This window comes from Myotis brandtii, unplaced genomic scaffold (assembly GCF_000412655.1).
Source record: "Myotis brandtii unplaced genomic scaffold, ASM41265v1 scaffold46, whole genome shotgun sequence".
NCBI classification, from domain to species: domain Eukaryota; kingdom Metazoa; phylum Chordata; class Mammalia; order Chiroptera; family Vespertilionidae; genus Myotis; species Myotis brandtii.
In genome coordinates, this window is record NW_005367587.1 from 5098677 (window position 1) to 5120513 (window position 21837).

At 41.5% G+C, this 21837-nt stretch overlaps 2 protein-coding genes and 1 pseudogene across 4 annotated transcripts in view; 1 reads left to right on the forward strand and 2 right to left on the reverse strand.

Moving 5' to 3' along the window:
* The window catches only part of ARHGAP31 (Rho GTPase activating protein 31), a 111941-nt gene extending 104648 nt beyond the window's left edge, over nucleotides 1-7293 (forward strand). Inside the window, exon 12 of the mRNA XM_005875328.2 lies at nucleotides 555-7293. Within this exon, the coding sequence (XP_005875390.1) occupies nucleotides 555-2987 (2433 nt within the window). The 3' untranslated portion in view covers nucleotides 2988-7293. The remainder of the gene's footprint in view (nucleotides 1-554) is intronic.
* Nucleotides 3101-21837, reverse strand: part of LOC106727652 — a 30620-nt pseudogene continuing 11883 nt past the window's right edge.
* The window catches only part of TMEM39A (transmembrane protein 39A), a 33614-nt gene continuing 23491 nt past the window's right edge, over nucleotides 11715-21837 (reverse strand). For all 3 annotated transcript variants that reach the window (XM_005875329.2, XM_005875330.2, XM_014546971.1), the window contains 4 exons: nucleotides 17798-18146; nucleotides 16832-17019; nucleotides 14814-14934; nucleotides 11715-12198 (listed from right to left, as the gene is read on the reverse strand). In XM_005875329.2, the coding sequence (XP_005875391.1) occupies nucleotides 11965-12198; nucleotides 14814-14934; nucleotides 16832-17019; nucleotides 17798-18146 (892 nt within the window). In that variant the 3' untranslated portion in view covers nucleotides 11715-11964. The remainder of the gene's footprint in view (nucleotides 12199-14813; nucleotides 14935-16831; nucleotides 17020-17797; nucleotides 18147-21837) is intronic.

The following is a 21837-nucleotide window of genomic DNA, read 5'->3' on the forward strand; positions in this document are numbered from 1 at the left end:
GAGAGGGCACGGCCGGGCTGGGGGACCCCCCTCCCCCTGCCCCCCGAGTGCACAAATTTTTGTGCACCGGGCCTCTAGTATATATATATCTGTATATCTATCTATATAGATATAGATAGATATACAGATATATAGATATAAGATATATAGATATAGATATAGATAGATATAGATGTAGATATAGATAGATATAGATATAGATATAGATGATAGATATAGATATAGAGATAGAGATAGAGATAGAGATAGGGATAGATAGATATAGATATAGATAGATATAATATAGATATAGATATATATAGAGAGAGTGAGTGAGTTCCGATCTGAGGTTGGTTGAACCCGTAGATGCATAGGTGCAGAACCCTAGATATGGAGGGCCAACTGTATGCTATGGCACATGGTAAGCACTGAATAAACATCCAGTGATTATTAGTGCTGTGTCCTTTATTCGCTGAGGTGCCCAGCCTGGCACTGGTCCAGTCCCTGGCAGACAGTGAGGATGACAGCCCTGAGAGTCCTTGGTTCTAAATACGCAGTTTCTTGATGTTTTTCAGGATGAAGATGATCTGACCAGCACCCTGATCTGGCCTGAGATTCAGCAGGAGCTAAAAATCATTGAATCTGAGGAGGAGCTGCCCTCGTTGCCACCACCTGCTCTGAAGGTCAGCCCAACTCAGCCCATCCTTGAGTCAAATCCAAGGCCTTTTGCTCCCCCAGAGCCTCCTGGGAGCTTGCCTTGTGTCTCTACCCCAGCTCCAGTCTCTGCCCCTCTGGAGGAGTGGGCTAGGGATCCAGCCAAACAGAGCACAGAGGAGGCTCCCACAGCAGCCAATAGAGAGAAGCCAGAGGCAATCAGCAGCCTACACAGATCTGAGACTGAGAAGACTCCGTGCCCAGACCCCGCCAGCCTGGCTCCTCTGGAAATCATTCCATTGGAGACGGCTTCTCCACAAGCAAGGGTGGAGGTGGGAGGCCCGGGGAACCTATCTCCCCTGATCCCACCTGCTCCACCCCCTCCAACGCCTCTGGAGGAGGCACCTCGAGTCCAGCTACAGAAGGACGGCCCTGAGAGGGAAGACTCACCAAAGAATTCAAGGACAAGTCCACACATAGACCAGCCGAAGTCCAAAGGCAGCCCTGCGATCCCCAGTCTTTGTCAGGGAGACAAGGCCTCTCCCGGACAAAGTGAGAAGCTGAAGTCAAAGAATGCTGCTCCCGATGGAAAAGGCGCTGGTTTTCCAAGCCCAACAAGGGAGGTTGAACTCTCCCCACCCGGAGAGGGGGATGCAGCCCATTCAACACAGGAGCCCTCGGACGGCGATGACGATGACACCGGGACAGACGTGGCCCAGCACGGCCTAGAGATGGTGGAGCCCTGGGAGGAGCCCCAGTGGGTGACGAGTCCCCTTCACTCCCCCACCCTGAAAAATGGGCAAGAGGCCCAGGGGCAGGGCCTTCAGTGCCACCGGCTGGAGAAGAGGCTTTCCCACAGACCTAGCCTTCGCCAGAGCCATTCCCTAGACAGCAAGCCCACGGCTGAGAGCCAGTGGACTCTCAAGGGCCCCTCCTCCATCAGCTGTGCTAATCTTGAAGCCGAGAGGAGCCCCGACCTGCTGCAGCCCCCAGCACCCAGGAGAGAGGTTACTGGATGGGATGAGAAAGCCCTGAGGTCCTTCAGAGAGTTCTCTGGCCTGAAAGGGATAGAGGCTCTTCCCAGTCAGAAGAGACCAGGTGGTTTGCAGCCCAAACCAGCAGAAACCAGCCCTGTCAGCCTAGCAGAGGGAAAGGAACAGGGGACGCACCTGGGGCACAGCAGCCCTCAGACTGAGCAAGGTAGTGTGCCCAGACCAGAGAGCAGCAAGGAGAGCTCACCTCGTGTGCAGGACAGCACCCCGCACGAAGAGCATCCCCCAAAGTTACAGCTGAAGAGCACCGAGTGTGGGCCCCCAAAAGGGAAAAATAGGCCTTCTTCCCTGAACTTGGACTCTGCCATTCCCATCACTGACCTCTTCCAGTTTGAAAATGTGGCCTCATTTGGTTCACCTGGAATGCAGCTCTCTGAGCCAGAAGACCCAAAGGTCACATGGATGACCTCATCTCACTGTAAAGCAGACCTCTGGAGGGTTGACTCCCAGGACTCTCAGGACCTGGACATGGTTGCTCATGCCCTGACAGGCCGCCGTAACTCGGCTCCCGTCAGTGTGTCGGCTGTGAGAACCTCCTTCATGGTCAAAATGTGCCAGGCCAGGGCGGTCCCCGTCATCCCTCCTAAGCTTCAGTACACAGAGATCCCACAGCCCCTGCCCTCTCAGAGCCCAGCGGAAGGTGGGGCTCAGCCTCCGGAGAAGAGCCCAGAAGAACCTAGATCCACTGATGTGACCTCCGGGAAACCTGCCAAAGGTGATTCTCCCTCCTCCTCAGAAAGCCCCAAGGAAGAGAAACCAAAGCAAGACACAGGAGCCAAGGGGCCCTTGCCCATGGATGCCACTGCATCCCGCACATGTGAAGGCCCCAGCCTTTCTCCAGAACCAGGTTTGGCTAACCTGCTGTCCACCCAGGATGCAGTAGTGCAATGCAGGAAGCGCACATCAGAGACAGAGCCATCTGGGGACAACCTTCTTTCTTCAAAAATAGAGCGACCATCAGGGGGTTCTAAGCCTTTCCACAGGTCAAGGCCAGGAAGACCCCAGAGCCTAATCTTATTCAGCCCTCCTTTCCCCATCATGGACCATCCTCCTTCTTCCACAGTGACAGATTCCAAGGTCCTGCTGTCCCCTATCCGGAGTCCCACCCAGACAGTTTCCCCCGGCCTTCTTTGTGGGGAATTGGCAGAAAACACATGGGTCACACCAGAAGGGGTCACACTTAGGAATAAAATGACTATTCCTAAGAATGGCCAGAGACTAGAGACCTCAACCAGCTGTTTTTACCAGCCCCAGCGGAGATCTGTGATTCTGGATGGAAGAAGTGGGAGGCAGATAGAATGACTTCGCTTCATCTTCTGGTGTCTGAAAAAAACGCATGATTCATTGGGAACTTATTACAGGCTAACTTATCTTTGGTCCAGACACAGGTTACCCAAGGCTAGGCTTGTTTGGGCCTCTTCTTCTCTTCCTTCAGCCTGTTGGCCATTTATTAATTAGTCCATTTGTCAAAGGAAAGGTCAAGGGAAGGACCAAGAGATGAAAGTTAGATAAGTCTGCGTGAGAAGGTGGGAAAGGTCAGATAAGGGAGAGGATGCAATGCTTGCCCCAGTGAGATCCGGGGCTGGTCTGTGCGTTGCGTTACTCCCCCATTGCCACTATCTATTCCTGTGGCGAACTGGCTGTGACAATGACTTGTGAAAGAAAGAGAGATCCTTTGTGTTGAAAAATGTTGCTACTGAGGTTTGAAGGCCTCCTCTTTACTTTGTGCTTTTTAATGCGGTGTGAAAGTGTACTCTCCAGAATAGAGCAGATTTGGAAAAGCAAACTAACGTACACTTAGATCTCCCAGTGGGTGAATTTGCTCATGCTCTTTCCCCGGAATTCCTGCTGCCCTGCCCAAGATGGCTCCATGTGCCAGCATAGAAAATCAGCACCCATACTCAAGAGCCACCTCTGAGACAGACACAATCTAAGAAGACTTTCAGGCCATGGCTTTTTATCAATTTGGGACTCCAACGGCCACTACCCTGACCTCTGATTTATAAACCCAATAGCTGGGCAGGATTGCTTCCATTCCAATACCACAGTCTAAAAACAGGATGTCACCTTGGAGAAAAGCCTCCCAACATAGACAGAACTACATTCCAAACAGTATGTGTTTAACTGGTGGGGCATTCGCAGAAAACACCCCTAGCTCAGCTACCTCTCCTCCCACACTAGGCTGGGACAGGACTGCAGGACAAGCTAAGGAGGAGCCCTAGCAGGGTAGCCCTACCTCTCGATGGCAGCTGCCCTTCTGAAATGTATTTCATTTTAGCCAGTGGGTGCCTTCCTTCCTCCCTCTCCCTTCATTGCTCAAGAGCAGATTTGAGGCGCCCTCCCACAATCCCCCTCATCCACCACCCACCCTAGACACGCAAACTTGCCCTTCTCCTGTCTATATAAAAGCAGAAGCAATAACCCAACCTGATTTTGTCAGTTATTTAGAACTTCAAATAGTTCTTTCCTTTTCAGCTGGAGAGAGGAAGAACTAATATAACCTGCTGGCAGATTTTTGGTGCTCCCCCGAAAAGGGCTTCATAGGAGCCCTTCTCAAGGCAAAACCCATCAGGGTATCAACACTTTCAAACCTTCTAAGACAACTATCTTGTTTGAGAAACAAGAAAAATAGGCCTACTTTTAGCCCTATGTACCTCCTCTCAGGTTCACGTCTGGCTGAGCTCTGTCCGGAAGCACAATCATTGCAGAAATTTCTCTAAGGGCCAGCAATTCCTCTGGGCAGACCTCACAACCAAGGCTGGTGCTGGGCTGGGTAGGAAATGAGCTCAAGTTACCTCCTCCAGTGAGGAATTAGCAGCTGGTGCCCGACAATAGATACATAGTCCTCTCTCCTTTCTTCCCTGGTAAGCCTTACAGTTTGGAAACCTTGTCCTATACCTTCTAAGCCGGTGTCTATAGCAGGGGCAGGCTAGCTGATGGCTTCTGCTTTCCGAGGCACTGAGATGAGTGAGCAGGGGGAGCAGTCAATAGGTCTTTGGTCAGTGTCTTTGCATTTTCACTAGATGAGAAAGACGTTGAACCAACAGGCAATGAGATGTCAACCCCTGAGAGAAGTCCTAGGGTACAGCATTTTGCCCCCTAGGGAAGCAAGGTGAAGAAATATAGTGGTGACAGATGAGAAAGGCCATGTTCAGATTTGAAAAGTACATTCCTGCCTTATCAGAAAATGTGGGCGGGTAGGCTTCATAGCAATCTCAGTACACCATGGTTTCCACGCCTTGATAGACTGTTAGAATTCCAGTTAGAATTCGAGAGAGGGGAGGAACTGCACTTTGCTTCTCCAGCAGAACTCTGAGCCGAGTGATGAAATATTGAAACTATTTTGTGATTATTTTAATTTGTGTTTGTAACATGTAGGAGCTCTGTTTTTACTTGGACACAGGCTGAGAAGCCACTATTTACATATTAGCAAGTGAGTTCAATTTGCGGCACCCACGTTGCTTTATTGAACGGCTGCCATGTTCTCAAGACTGACATCTTTCGTTGGTAGCATCATCTTCAGGAGCCGTGGTGGGCATCTGGATGTCATCCTGAGACACAGTGACAACTGTCTGGAGATATTTCCTACTATGGGCTTCCCTCCCCAGTCACTCCAGAAGGCCTCAGGAGCCGACTCACTTCTCAGGGTCCCGCCGCTGCAGTGTGGGCTTCTCTTTTGACTAACACCCAGCCTGTCAACTGTCATAATCTTCCTGTGGCCTGGGCGAGCCTGGCGCTGAGGAAATGCCATTCCAATGCAACGAAAACATATTTTACTCCTGGAATTGTTCCTCAAAATGCCCTGAATTACCTATCTGGTCACCTACTCGGGACTGAAAGCTAAACCCCCTGGGAATGGCTGGCTGGGAATCAGATCCCATCCAGGGGAGGGGCAGGAGAGGTGCTGCTGTGCTTAAGGGGACCTACAGAGTGCGCCAGAAAGGGCTGCAGAACCAGTTCTCAAAGGGCTATTTCAACGATCAGTCCCCTAAATGGGCGTGGCTGATTTTAAATGTCAAATTTGAAGTGTTTTCTTTCAGTGTTAATGGTTGCTTTAAGAAGGTAATAGCCTCTATTTATTTGCAAAATGGCCTTCCCAGGCCAACTTTTTTTTTTTTCCAAAAGGGAATTGGTTTTTATTCTCTGCTTCACATGGAATATGAAGAGACCTGACCAAGAACCCCATTAAGATACTGTTAGCCTAAAATTCAAGATATTGATTATGTAAAAATTCTGGATTCTGGGGAAATAAAAAAATGTAAACATCATTCCCAACATTTATCAAGAGCTTTAGAACTCTTAAATCCTTGAAGAGCCTAATGAAAAAGAGGAGAGGGATGGTAGCAAATGAAACAGCCTATAAACAACCAAGAGCAAAATTTAAAGCCATTAAGTTACCAAATGAAAGAGTAAGGGGGGAAATGTAGCAACTAGCATCTTTTAATAGGATTGTTAATAGTGTTCAAGTCACCTACTGACTGTCATCAAATTAAACGCAATTGCAAACCCAATTGAAAGCACTAGGGAAGACACTTAGGCACTGAGATTTTTGCTTTGATCGTTTAAGAAAAATAGAGAGTAGTAACTATGAATAAATACTTCTGAGATTTTGTGTGGTCTTAGCTGGTTGGGTTGTGAAGTCCTGTTGGTGCAAGGTAATACCAGTGTTCCATTCTCCTTGAGAGTGGTTTAGGAACTTCCATCGTCACAGAATGGGTTAACTCCTGTCGATGATGAAGTGAGAGGTCCAAGATAAACTGTTCCTTTCATGTCTAATGTTTAGCACATGATGATCACATTTGACTAAAATTGGGTGGGACAGTCATTTGTCTATACAGGCTGTGGGTTCCTGCCTGAAGAGGTACTGGGGAACATGATTCCTTTATCTGGGATTGGAATAGGAGAGGTTCAGGGTCGGTCCAATTCCCACCAGGATTGATTAGAGCTAGATTCTGCCTGTCCTATCTGATGACAGTATGAATCTTGGGGTTAAGTGTTGCCAGGAGTATGATTTTAGGTACTTCCAGCAGGAAGATCAGCTCAAAATGTGGAATAACAAAGAACATGTACTTTTTCAACACCTTTTCTAGCGAAGTCAGGCCAGAAGAGGGAGCTAGCACGAGGAAGGGAGATTGTAGAAGGGTAATTGCCTGGGATCAGTGTCAGTCCAGAAAGGATAAAATTGGGGAACAACCAGAGATTGATGGGCACACAGTAGATCATTTAGTAGCCTGGAGGTTCATGAGCAAATAAATGCAGGGATCACTTCTCTATGAGGCTGAAGGAGGATGTAACTAAATAAAAGAAATTCATGACATAAATAGCCATGCATTTTACTGGATGAATCACAATGCTTTGCAATAACTTAATGCCATAGTACTTCCTGGCGTCTAATTCTGCAAGGTAAAGCACTTTTTCAAAGAAGTTTATTAGAAAGCAACATGATTTCAGCCTGTTTGTTGAGCTTGACGAATATGATTCCAAAGACATAATCAAAATGTTTTTCTATTAAAAAATATATTAAACCTATCCATAGAGACATTTATGTGTAATTAAAACAGATTGTTATGCTTTACAAATGTACTCTAATAAATGATATAAAATGCAATACCTATGATGGCACTATGAACTGGAGGAGGACACGGGGTCATCAAAATCGATGCTAGGAAAGGGGCATTATGTGCATCAGGCTCATTGTTCTAGTTTGATGTCATTTTTTATTACTTCAAAGTATGGTTTCACAAGAAAGTCCTGATGATTTTATATATATGTTTATATATATATCTGTATATATATATATTATTTCAAAGAGGAAGAGAGAGAGATAGAAACATCAGTGATGAGAATCATTGATTGGCTGCCTCCTGCACACCCCACACTGGGGCTCAAGCCCACAACCCGGGCATGTGCCCTGACCGGGAAGCGAACCGTGACCTCCTGGTCGACGCTCAACCACTGAGGCACGCCGGGTAAGCCTGATGACTTTCTTTAGTAAATTTTCTTGTTTTACCTCTTAATAATTGTCAACATTTGCAACTTCACTCTCTTATAGTTGCAATCACACATGTCACCCAAGATACCCAGTATAAGTCAATGGCTATTGTAATTGAAAAGTGAGAAGAAAAGAAAAGCTATTGCTTCTCAAAACTCCACAGCTTAAGAAGTTTGGATCCACCTACACCAAAGTGAACTCAATTTTTCTTTCACCTGAGTCAGTCAAGGGGGACTAGTCTTTCATTTGAATGATTATTTTAATGATGCTCTAGGGGTTAAAAAAGCAAAAGTTTGTTATCTTGGCATAGATTATCACAAAAAAAGGGGCGGGGGGGTACTCAATATGTCAAAATGAAACTTTTAGGAAAACAGTTATGCAACCCAGGCTCACAAGCCGGTGATATTTGCAGTGAAAGATGTCACAGTCAAGGGGATAAAAATAATAGCATTTTGGTAACAATATTCCATTTAGATCATCACACTTCCTAGGCCTGCTCCTGTCAGCCCTCGCTACTGCCCTAAATGCCTTTTTCTTCTAGACACTCCCTGGTCCCCCTCCTGCTTCCCTCTCCTGCAACCCCTCCCTCCCACCCCAACTGGCCTCACAGTTGCCCTCACTCCTCATCTTTCCCAGTTGTTCTGGAGCCCTTCTCTCCTTACAGCCTCTTCTCTGAAGGTTGCCTCCACTTCCTGGACTTCAGTAAAACTTGACACTCCCCTGAGGACCCTTTTTTTTTAAGTGAACATATCAAGACTTTAATATATACCATGTGTAAACAAAATTGCACTTGATTTTACTTTTTAAAATGATCTGAATTACACTGTAACAGTTTCTTTCTCTCCCTTGCTCTTTTTTCTTTAATTATTGGTAGAATTATTATGTAGAATTTTGTTCTACATAGAAAGTTCATGGCGTTTTTTAATATGAGAAATTTTAACAAAATTTTAAAAAAATTACGTGTGAAAGGTGTGTATTATTGGGCTTCACCCTCAAGATGTTGCCTTAGAAAGTCTGATGCCGTATCCAAGGATCACCCCTTTGAAAACCTGCAATCTACAAACCCCTTAATGTGGAATTCAAGTCCTTCTCTATTCCTTGCCTACCTCTCCCGCATTATTGAACTCGTTATTTAAAAACCAAGTGCAAACTCATGCCTCGACTTTTTGTATATCCTGTTCTCACTGCATGAACCCCACCTTCCTCACCCATGTGGCAATCATCTAGTTCTCCCCCAAAATGCACCATGTTACTGCTGCAAAAAAGCCTTCCAAAGAGGTTGCTCACCCTCTTTTCTGCCTCTCCTCTGTATCTTGCATATATTTCCTTTACTGAACACCTTTGTGTTATAATTATTGACTTGTTTGCTTTCTATTAGTTAAACTCTTAACATCACTCTCTCTGGCACCCACAGTGTCTGGCATAGATACTCAGTAAACAGAAATGGGTGGTGAGGTGGTGGTGATTGATAGGGAGCGGAGGGAAGGAAGCTTAGGGAATACAATATGGAACCAGAGTAAAAAGAATATTGAAGAACATTTTCACCATGCTCATGCCTTGAATGACCCACCTCTGACACATTTACCCACCTTAAGCCACCCAGATAACTAAAACTGGTCAAGCATCTTTTCCTTTCCCTGTATCCCAAGTTCACCCAATTGATCCTTTTTTTTCCAACACACCATTTACTTTCCCAACATATAAACAATTACCTAAAAAAGGGGGGGCCTTCTTTAATGGGCATGTACCTCCTCCTATCACTAAGCAAGATGGTATTCTTTCTTTCACATGATCTGTAAATCATAGGTCACACAGGTAACTGGTAATTTTTCTCTCCCCATCAGAATGTGATACCTACAAAGGACAGCTGAAATGAGCCAGAGCATGATGAACTGAAGGGTTTAATTTTTCTTTCTTACATTCTTTTATTTGTTTAGTCAACCTGGCATCTGGTTCTCCTGTGCTGCTCCTTTAGGATATGGCCAAGACAGGTCAAACTAGAAGGGGGAATGCTGTCAGCTTACAAGACTAGTCTATGATCTCTAATCAGTTCATCTGGGCTACTTTTCAATGAGAGAGCCAACTTGGGACTGTTTTGATGAGACATCCTTATGTGCAGGCCACCCATTTTGCTTTTAGCTGTCAAGTAATCTCATCAAAATGTTTGTCAAAAGAAGCATATCTTTAAGATTCTAAGGAAAGATGACAGCTTTCCCACCCTCTCCCACCCCAAGAACCACCATAGTTAGGCTGAACCACTTCACATAAAAATACAATACACTGGTTATCTTACTATTTCCCCAATATGCCAAAATTGTTCCCACCTCAGGGCACTGCCCTTGCTGTTACTATAACATGGAATTCTCCCCAAAGCTACTTACATGGCTCAGTCTTGCTTCTGGTCTTTGCTCAAAAATCATCTCAGAGATGCATTCTAGCAATGCTATTCATTATACTTCCTATTTTCTTGCCCTGATTTATCTTCTCTTGACCACACTACTACCAGGAGACATTATAAATTTGTTTATGGCACCATTTACATCCGTACCCCCTAATCCCCATATTGTAAACTATGAGGGTAGGGTTTTGCAGTTCTTATTCACAAGACTATGTCCTCCAATGCCTAATATAGTGCCTAGTGGTCAATAAAGATTTTTTTGTTTTGTTTTCTTGTTAAACCTCACCTAAGGGTATTTTTCCCATTGCTTTTCAGAGAGAGTGGAAGGGAGGGGGAGAGACAGAGAGAGAAAAACATCAATGTGAGAGAGACACATCAATTGGTTGCCTCCTGCTCACCCAGGATCGAGCCCGCAACCTAGATACGTGCCCTTGGCTGGAATCGAACCTGGGACCCTTCAGTCCATGAGCCAACACTCTATCCACTGAACCAAATCAGCAAAGGCAATACATATTTTTTGGAATGGCCAAATAGACTCAAACTGAATGCCAAATAGTTTTACTTTAAAAAAAAAAGTATATGAGGCAAAATATTTAAGGCAAAAATTATTAATTTAAACATAGCAGTCACCGTGGGTAGCTGTATACACACCTACTACTCACAATGCTGCCTTTGCTAAAAACATGCTGGGAATTCTGCAAGAATTGTTTTCAGAACAAGTTGATGAATTACATGATTGATCTTCTTACTTCATATTGTGTTTCATCAGCTTCACAAAGTAAAAAAACCCAACCGAGAACAGAAATATAAGAATATACTGAGGCTCTCAGACAAGGCCTCAGAAGTTTGGATGACTGGTGACATCAATTGACTAAGTATATTACATCTCAAGAACATGGACTGAAAAGGGTTAATGCTCACAAACATGAATGTTCCGGGTGTGAAATTAAACACACACATTTTGGGCACAGACCAAATTATTAGAGGACAAAGAAGTAATTTCTTAGAATTTACTTCCACTCATAACTTCAAACATGCCACCGTGCATGGGCTGCTGCTGAACTGTGTCTATGACTATTTAGCAGAGGACTTGCCCATTCTCCCAGGTACCTAATGTTTTCAACCTGCCCACACTCCAGCCCACATGGCACGTGCACTCATCTTCTCGCACTGATCTGGCCAGTCTTAAAGACTTTCTGTCTTAAAAAGTATTATTTTAAATAGCTAAAAACAAAAAGATAATCTTTAGAGGCAAAAGAAATAAAAGAACAGGGAAGACGACAGCAATATCCTGAGATTTAGGACAGTAGCTTATTCAAAAGTATATTTAAATGGTATAGGGCAGAAGAGATCACTGAGTTTCTATCTCCGAAATGCTTCCTCCCAGTAGGCAACAAAGAGAATCCCACTCAGGACTATGTACAACCTACTCTTTCCCCCGCACATTCTAATTCTATTAGCCAACTGAAGAAAGAATGGGTGTTGGCAGGCAACTCCACTGATCTCCCTTTCTGTAGCAATAAGGCCGATTGAAGACTAAAGATAACTAGAAGGATTGAAAGAAAAGTGAACACTGCAAAGTATGATGTCAAGAGATATATGACATGTGTTCATAAATGAATGAGTTATTCTGAAGCCATACAAACAAATCAATTTCTTTACTGGAGAGGCACACCTCTCAGATGTATATTATTCAAATGTACTAACACATGAAAGATCACATCACCTTGTTTATGGATACATTTAATATCCCTTACCCTTCCCACTTTCAAAACATAATAGTATACAAAATATAAAATATCTTAAATATTTATAAAAATCGCAAGAAAAAAAATAGAACGTATGAAAAATATTTTTATCTGAGTTCTCCCTCATTGTTGAGAGGCAGCTTAGTTTGCCTTCAGTTCATAACTGTTGAGTGGATAGGAGTATGCCCTGCCTAATACGATTCTGTCCCGGAGAAGCTTAAATAGAACATAGTAGTTGCAGAAGAGGATGAGAGCCATGGAAAGCGTGTGGTTCCACTTCTCCGACCGCAGTAAGGAATAGAGCTGGTAGAAGACGACACTGCCCTCAATGAGGATAAGCAGATTCAACAGCCTTAATGGACGATGAAACAGGAACTGTAAGGAAATTTAAAAATAAAATGTTATTTCATAGAGATAGACTATAATTGTTCTCACTTTTCCTAAAATAATCTCATATTTATAGGTTCCTCTATGCCATAAAAATGGATCTGCTTACTAAGTGTCAACCAGGCTATTTCTTACGGTAGAGACCCAAACCTTTTCCTTTTTGCTCAAAATTTATTGATGAAATAAATTTTATTTCAATACCCCTGAGATACAAAGAGGGATTATACCTAAAAGAACTCTGCCTCTGAAGATTTTTCTTAGATTATATTTTAGGTATATATTTTGAGATAACCAAAAGTATATTTACCTAAGATAGGAGCTAGATAAAGGACCAAATGGGAAATATTTTAGACTTAGCAAGTCAAGAGGCAAAAACTGAGGATATTATGTAGGTACTTATATAACCACTTAAGACATAACCATTTAAAATTCAATGTGAGTTTGTGGGCTAGTCCAAGACAAATTGAAATATCAATACAATAATTTATTAATTTATCTTTAAGATTTTTTTTACCCACCATGGTCACTGACTCAAATCCTCTACACCACTTATTTCTAGTGTTTTGTTTTGTTTTTCTGGATATCAAGAAGAAGAATGCAGAAACACAGGACAATGAGGAAGAAAGGAAAAATTAGTCATAAATAGAGTTTGGCTAAAAACAGGGCTCAATTTTTTCACTTCAACCAAATTCTTCACTCTAAGAGACTAAATCCTGGTTTACTTATAAAAATGCATTAATGAATAGAAACACAGAAGTTACAGGTAGCAAATTGCTATATGGTAGTATATCACATCTAAAAGAACTAATTTAGATCTCAAATCTGAGAATCAAGCCAAATTATCATGATAGCTCTAAAAGATAGCCAGCTTCTCAGGGTCCTTTGGAAGAAAGAAAATGTTTAACCTGGGTTTTTTACATGATATCCAGAAGTATCCTGTATAAAAATTGGCTCAGAATTAATATTCTTAATGGACTCAGTCAATTTCAGATTGTATGGCAATTATAACAATTATAATTAAATGTGCTAGTAAGCTATAAACTGAATGAGTAAAAAAGGTGAGTACAGGCTTTAAATTTTAACAGCTATAGGTCACAGGCACATTTTAAATGAGTTTTCTCAAATGTCAGTGTGCCTGAGAATCATTTCCAAACATGTAAATGCTGCAAATTCCTGGGATCCTTCAGAGATTCTGACTCAGAAGGCTGAGGCTGCAGCCTCCGTCACTGGTTTTAAAGGGTGAGCCAGGTGACATATGCAAGTGGCCCAAGGACCACTTTGAGAAGCACTGATTTACCTGTTTGGTCATGCACAATCAGTAATAAATTAACATTCCTAAAACTCCTTTGGATTCCATCCAATTCTCCAGCTGTCCAGTGCTAGCAAGGAAAATACTTATTTTTCAATCAGAAAATTCTAATACAACATCTGGTTATTGTAGGTTTCCAGGGGACAGTGAGGGCCAACAGAATTAATGGCCTCTGGGATTCAGCTGGCTGAATTAAATACTCTGCACAGAAACCAAATGCTTATGCAGTGTGACTTAAGTCCACTCCTCCATCATAAGGCAATCCCACAGGAGGTCAGGAGATGCTTATAGTTTCCTCACTCAAGGGTCTTTCACCTTCCGCATGCTCCTCCCAACCTCCACCCTGCCCCACCCTTCCTGGTATTTACAAACATCCTGCCCTGATTCAAGTCCACATATTTAATTGCAAGACCCTTAGTAGCAAACACCTGCAGAACTAGAAAGGTCATGTACCCTCACAAGAAGCATAGTAGGAAGGGAGAAAAGAATACAGGTATCTCAAAACAATGGTCTCCAATTATTTTTTAGAATATGATCTCCATTTAAAGGTAATGCACTGCACTATGGGCATTTTTATTAAGAACGGTCCCTGCATGCACCTTCTTTCCCCATTCTCATTGGTCATCTGGCCTTTCTCAGATAAGTAAACACTTCTGTCCCCTAGAGCCAGAATTTCTGGAAAACTGAAAGATCAAGAACATAACCCAAGGCATAAATTCAAATGGAAGAGAAGCTGTGTTTAGTGGATTTCTATTGCTTTTTCCTTTTTAACTTGTAAGCCTTTTTCCTTTTTAATACAGAAAAAAGTTAGGCTTCAGATCATGGCATTTGTCTGACTTTCCAAAGGGAAGTCAAGGTATTTTAAGGAGATAATACATATCACAGATACAAAAACAAAAAACAAAAACAGAAAAACAAAACCCATCCCATTACATTACTATATTAAATATTGCTTAAGGATACACAGATACAATATAATAAGGATACCATTAAATCAAACTATTACAAATAAAAATTATAAGATGAAAAAGGCAAGTCTTAAGTAACTGTCTACTCATATCAAGTAATACTACTAGACTCAACAAATTCTAATGTAACTAGGGAAACAAGTTGAAGCTGGGATAATGGTATTTGACCTTGAAGCTGCCTTTCAGAAGACACTTCCAAAGGACAATGGCCATTATTATAGAAGCAATAATTACCATGTACTAATTCCCTAGTATGTGCCACACACACACAGGCCTCCTAAACTTACCCCTAAGCTTATGTTTGAAAAGAAATAAGCGGTACTTGCATAAAAGCGGGCATGGGACACATCGGAAGGCACTGCCACGTTGTAGGGCCCCATGGCTCTATATAAGCATCTGCTATGTCGCACCAGCACCCCTTGAGGCCATATTGTGTTTTCTGACCAACTAAGGGAGAAAGAAATGCAATGTTAGCATACTGGCAATTACAGATAAGGTAGTGTCTGGCAAGCCAGCTATACGTCTATTGAAGAAATTAAGTATTTCAGGCTTCATCTGCCTGAATTCTGAAAAAACAGTTTCCCATGGTCAAACTGGAAGGAGTTAAAAAGGATTTGTTATTATAACTTCATTGCTACACAGCAGAGAGAAGCTGCAAAGTGATACAGCTTGCTCAGTGGCAAAGGACTAAGAGGTTTAGGAGAACGAGCAAAAATAAATGTGTAAGTAAGGCATCTAAGAGCCAGAAAATCAAATGTAAGCAAGTGGATTGTCATCTGAATCCCATGTGAGCAGAGTCTACTGGTAGAAATGCTAGAGGGAACAAACAAGACGAGAAAGTGGATGGCTATAACAGGAGTGGAGAAATTAACAGGTTGTCAAGTTAGCATGACATGTACTGCAGAATTATAACCCAAAGAGCTACACAGAAAATCAGTTTATTACATACTTGGAACACTTCACATATGCAAGAAGCTAGATAGAAGAACACAGAGACACACAAGGTATAGACACAGACTTCTCTTGTTACTGCTTTCTTGGTTTATTTTTATAGAGGTTTCTCTAGGAAAAAGAAATTATGGAAGAAGCTTCATTCTTTCCAGCACCAATGTAATGGAGTTGGGGTGGGGATGGGAATTTTCAGGTTAAGCTTTTTTAAAAAAACTAAGTTAATTCATGTCTTCCTGATTTTGGAAAAGTTAGTTTCCTAAGAGAAGAACTGGGACAGCATTTTAGATATGTTAAAAAAATTCTAGCACCCTGAAGCTTTCCCAGTTCAGAAAATGTTCCGTCAGCCTTGCTCACACTTACCAGCATTAAAGTGACGATACACCTCATGGCCATGTGCCATCAGGAGCCTGAAGATGTACAGTACTAGTACTGTGGATTGTATTTTCAATTTTTATTGAAATTTGTCCTTTGCCCACAGTCGGGTTTCTCTCAGCCTGGCCCAATCTCTTTCAGTTCCTGGGCTTGAAGGCCTGTGCTAATCTGTATCAGACATCAAGGCAGATAATTGAAGGGAGGACTGTGAAGGGGGGAGGGGAAGGGAAGGTCACCTCAATCTGTCCCACTTAATTAGGGAAGAATTTCTAGGTGATGAAATTGTGAAATGTTCAAATTATAAAAAGGGAGGAAGATGAAGATGGTCCAGATCTGAGAGAAAGGCATGATGAAGGCTCATTAGTGAGAGAACAAAGGGTTATAAAGTTAGCCATTTTGGGTCAGAGGAACCATGCAGAGAAATGACTGACAAGGGGACACAATGAAAAGAATACTCAGAGAGAAATCAATTGGAGGCAGTTTTCATTAAATACTGGAAAAGGAGGGAAATATTCATTAGCAAGTTTGGAAAGAAAAAAATTAATTAAAAGTACAGAAAAAATACAAACTTGCATTTATTAGAAAGAAAAGATGAGAGAAGGAAATTCCAGCTACCTAAGCGTGAGATGATTAGCTAGCACCTGTTTAGCTGTGGCAATGAAGATGAAAAGATGATCTTATAGTCTTTTAAAGAGAATTAAAAATATATCATGACTCTGAATTTGGGCAAAGGGTTAAGACTGAAAGAAAACTCCAAGATTATAGCTTGGGAAACAAATTAGACACTCTAGAGTGATTGGGCAGTTCAAAGGTAGGAGGCATTTAAGAAGGGACTAAGGATGGTGGTGGAAATGAGTTAATGTCCCCTGTGTTCAGTTTAGAGTGATGACAAGCATCCATGTAGACAAAAACTAAAAATTAAATGTTCAAAGCCAAGAACAAGAATGACATACAAAGCAAATAAACATGACCAGCAGCATGTAGAAAGGTGTTATATGGTTTTACCCTCTGGCCTACTCACATGTGCTGTGGAGCATTGCTGTAGGACCCATGTTCAAGCTTCTGCCACTTGCCCAGATGAGCAGCTGATTTATGTAGCAAATCGCAGTATTTGGATGGCAGCAGCTGTGTGGTAAGCATGACAAAAGCATTGATCCATACCATAATGAGGTGCTCGCACGACCAGCGCATGTCATAGTACTGGGTACTCTGGAAGAGATTAGAAGAGAGAGAAATGACCCATGTACCAGTGAACAAGAAGGCAGAGATGGGTGTGTGTACATATGCCCTGCAGACAAATGCCACACTGAGTCACACATGCACTGGTTGTCTGCTGTCCGTGCAGAAAGTTCAAGAGCAGGCTCCTCCAAAATCCTTCAACCTGACTTTCTGACTGTGTGAGTTAGGGCTGGGAGGGAGAGGCAATTGTATCTTAAGTGCTTCCTTTCTGGAAGAAGTGAGAGCTCTCTGAGAATGACCACTCCGGCTGCAGATGTGCTTCTCAACAAGTGAAGGAAAGGCACTAAAATGTGCCAAAGGATTTTGGGCCCAGTGACATCCAGACCATTTTTCTTTTCTACTGAAGTAAATTGAAGTTTAGATAGAGGTTAGATTAAAATCAAAGAAACTCCTGATAACCATGTTAAGATCAATCACAGTAGGCTAAATTTTATTGAACCTTGGTCCTCTTTTAAACTACTACATACTAATACTATTGTAAGTACAAGTTTTATTCTCCCGGGAAACTGAAAGGAAAAAAACTTTAAAAAAAGGGGGGGGGGAGAAAAAAAGAAGGGACCACCACGGGTGCATCACATATATGGAAATACCTATCCGCCAACCAGGAGCGGTATTAGTGCACTCCAGATGCAGCCGAACTCCACCATCCAGGCTGCCAAGGGGGAGACAGAGAAAAGGGGGATTAAATAAGAAATACCCAGTTTATGTCATTCACACACAAATCGAGGAAGCACATATAACCACTTACCTTCACAAAACACAGGGGGAGAAATGCAACATAGTAGGCACTGAAGAGGGAGTTGAAGAGAACTTCCTTGATTCTGTGGTTGAAATCTGCTTTCAGACATTCTACTTCATTGCGAATGAGGTCTGGAGATAAAGGGCAGCTGTGGGTGGGGATGGGTGTGGCATTATTAAATTGTTCTTTGAGAGACTCCAGCAATAAGGAGAGGAAGTCTTTGGATTTGGCCAAGCCACCCACAGTTGAGGCACTTTCCTCTACTGCCTGGTGCTGAACCACGTAGTTATAGTCTGTGAGAAGAAGATGAGCTCTACTATCTTGGTGGAAACAGCAGAGAGGAACATAAACACCAAACCTGCAGAAAAAGGTGAACATGAAAATGAGGCCACAGATGCCACCTCACATAGATCTCATAACTATGTTAGTAAAACAGTCATGATCCACCAGAGTGAACTTAATATATCGGGAATTTTGCTGATGAAAAATTCATTATTTGGGAAGCTCTTTAACTCATTTCTTCCCACAAAGGCAATGTATATTCATTGTAGATAAAAGAAAACTACAGAAAATCAGAATGACAAAATATTAATCACCTAAAAATAATCATTTTTATAATTAGGTGCACAGACTTTATACTTTTTTCTGTGTTTAGCATCATACAGTATGAACTTTTATATCCTGCTGTTTTAACTTTGGGTGTATTGAGCATTTTCTGTCATTAAGTACTTTTCTGTAGCAATTTTTAAAGATACTATAGTATTTTCATATAGTTGTACTATACTTTACCCATTTCTCTCTTTCTGGAAACCTACGCTGTTTCTTATTTCCCACTACCATAAATATCAATGGGATAAGCACTTTCCTACACAGATCTTTGTGCACATCTGGTAATTTTCGAATAGCTTGCCCTTCACAGAGTTTTCTTTCCTACTCAGGAGTTCCCTGCCTCTCCACTACATCACCCACCCACTCCCACAGGCACTCCTAATTCCCCTTGCCAGGTTATTTTTCTCCATAGAACTTACCACTCCATATATTTTACATGTTTATTATTTGGTGGGGTTTTTTTCCCCTTTGGTCTATATTTCTTTCACTACAATGTAAACTCCATGAACCAGAGATTTTAGTCTGCTTAATCCACTGCTGTATCCTTGATGCCTAGAGTTGTGGCTGAATCATACTAGGCACTCAGTAACTATTTGATAAAATAATTTAAAAATTCCACAAGTATGATAAATTTCTATAAGCAGAATTACTTGGTTAAAGAACTGAATCTTTTTCTTAACTTCTTATAGTTATTCCAAAGTTTGGTCCCTTAAAATTTTTTAAAAATACGTCCCTCAGTCCTTATTAAGTAACTAGAGGCCTGGTGCATGGAATTCATGCATAGGTAGGGTCCCTAGGCCTGGCCAGCGATCAGGGCCAATCAGGTTCCCCACTTCCGAGCTGAGTTGTCTAATTACCTAAACAGACAGCCAGTCAATCCTACATGTGACTAATACTAGCTAAGATCAGGAAAGCCTCCTGACTTCCAGCTGACCCCAGCACATGCAGAGTAAATACATATTGTAGCATGCTACCTTGGTTTTGTGGTTTGTTACAGCATTATGTGGCAATAGACAACTGATACAGGATAGAAAGAAAGTGGAAATTTAGCATCAAAGGTTTAGACCAGGGAGCACTCTGTAAGATAAAGGAAATTATTCATTAAAGAACTTTTAAAGAGGGTTAATAAAATGATTCAACTTCCATTTTGAAAATCATTCTAGCTACAATGAAAAATGGAGTAGAGGAGGGGAAAATGGGTTACCAGAAGACTAGGTGGAAGTTTAGAATGTAATAGCAGAGATTAACAACAGGGGACAGATTCAAGATAAATGTACGCGCTAAAACTGTAAGTCTTTGGACTAACTTATCGTAAACTGAGAAGCGATTTGAGAATCACATTTTTTTTTTGAGGCAGAAAATAATTCCTTTCTTTTTTAACCTATAAACAAACAATAAAGATGTAGTTAATGCCACTGCCTAGTATTTTAAATTTCTCATACTTAATTTTTAAACTGAAGTTAGATAAAAGTTATACAACTTTTGAAAAGTAAAGAAGGTAAATATATTTCAACCTAAAATTTGTTTAAATTACAAGACTATTTCATTGTTTTACAGGGGTGTGGAGAGCTTTCAAGAATAAGGGAGCTTCTTTATATACCTAAATTGAAATGAAAAGGCGTGCTAGCCATTTTGGTAATGGTAATCCTATTAAACTTGAACAAAGTATTCCTTGATATACTCATAATTAGCCTTTCAAATCAGATATAGTTAATCTTCTAACTCAGTGGTTCTCAACCTGTGGGTCGCAACCCCTTTGGCGGTCAAACCACCCTTTCACAGGGGTCGCCTAAGACCATCCTGCATATCAGATATTTACATTACGATTCATAACAGTAGCAACATTACAGTTATGAAGTAGCAACGAAAATAATTTTATGGTTGGGTCACAACATGAGGAACTGTTCTAACAAAGAGCCAGAAGGTTGAGAACCACTGTTCTAACCGATTCAACCAGCTGTTGTTGGTAAATATAGTAATTATCTGTTTTCAACTCAAAGCACCTACAATGTTAATCTACACATATAGAAACAGATTTATAATTGTTTACACAATATAATTAGACCTACCCACAGTACAATCAATACAAAGCCCATTCTTGCCATCCTTGCCCAAACAATCTGATTATGCCTTGATTTTATACTATGTGACTACCCATATAAATTCATGCTTACACTTAAGACCCATAAATGGTATAAAGCAATGATTCTTAAACTTGAACAAGTATCAGAATAATCTGGAGGTCATGTTAAAAGACAAATTGCTTGGCCCTACTTTCTAGAGCAGTGATTCTCAACCTTCCTAATGTTGCGACCCTTTAATACAGTTCCTCATGTTGTGGTGACCCCCAACCATAAAATTATTTTCGTTGCTACTTCATAACTATAATTTTGCTACTGTTATGAATCGTAATGTAAGTATCTGATATGCAGGATGTATTTTCATTGTTAAAAATTGAACATAATTAAAGCATAGTGATTAATCACAAAAACAATATGTAATTATATATGGTCTTAGGCGACCCCTGTGAAAGGGTCATTCAACCCCCAAAGGGGTCGCAACCCACAGGTTGAGAACCACTGTTCTAGAGTTTCTGTTTCAGTAGATTTGGGGTAGATTCTGAAAATTTCTATTTCTAGCAAACTTCCAGGAGATGTTGATGTTGCTGTTCTAGGAACCACACTTTGAACTACTGAATACAGAGAATGTAATGGTTAACAAGGGCTCTGGAATAAAAAGGACCTGAGACTTTCTCACTAACTGTCTGACCAGGGGTAAGTTTTTAAATCTCTTAATCTGTCTTTACCTTTGGCAAAGACTGCTAATTGTCTGCCAACAGCTACTGTTCTCCCGTTCTTTATAGCAACAGAATTTTTAGTTGAGATACACCTGACTTACTAAAAATAGCAGGAGCCTTAGACACCATGGAGCTGCCACAGCTATCCAAGATCACTTACACACATACTGTACAGGAGAGAGGAACACATTTCTAACCTTTTTAAGCTAGTGATATTTTGAATCTGTTACAGCAGACTTAATACACTACCTCCTGAGTTACTGTGATGTTTTCATGAGGTGATGTTTATAAACACTTACCCTAGCATTTAGCATATAAAAAGAGCTCAATAAATGTTTGCTATCTACTAACATCCAATGAAGAAAGTATTAGCTAGTATTATGCAAAGTAGTTAGTTTAATAAGCATAATAAGATACCATTATACACCCTTCATAAAGGCAAAAATTTAAAAAAACAGAAAACATCAATGTTGACAAAAATGTGGAGCAACCAGAACTCTTACTAGTAAAAATTGGTAGGAGGATAAAATGATACAACTTCTTTGAGAAAAGGTCTGGTAGGTTCTTATAAAACTTAATATAATCTTATCTTATGGCCTAGCAATGCCACACCTAGAAATTTCTCCCAAGAGAATGAAAATAT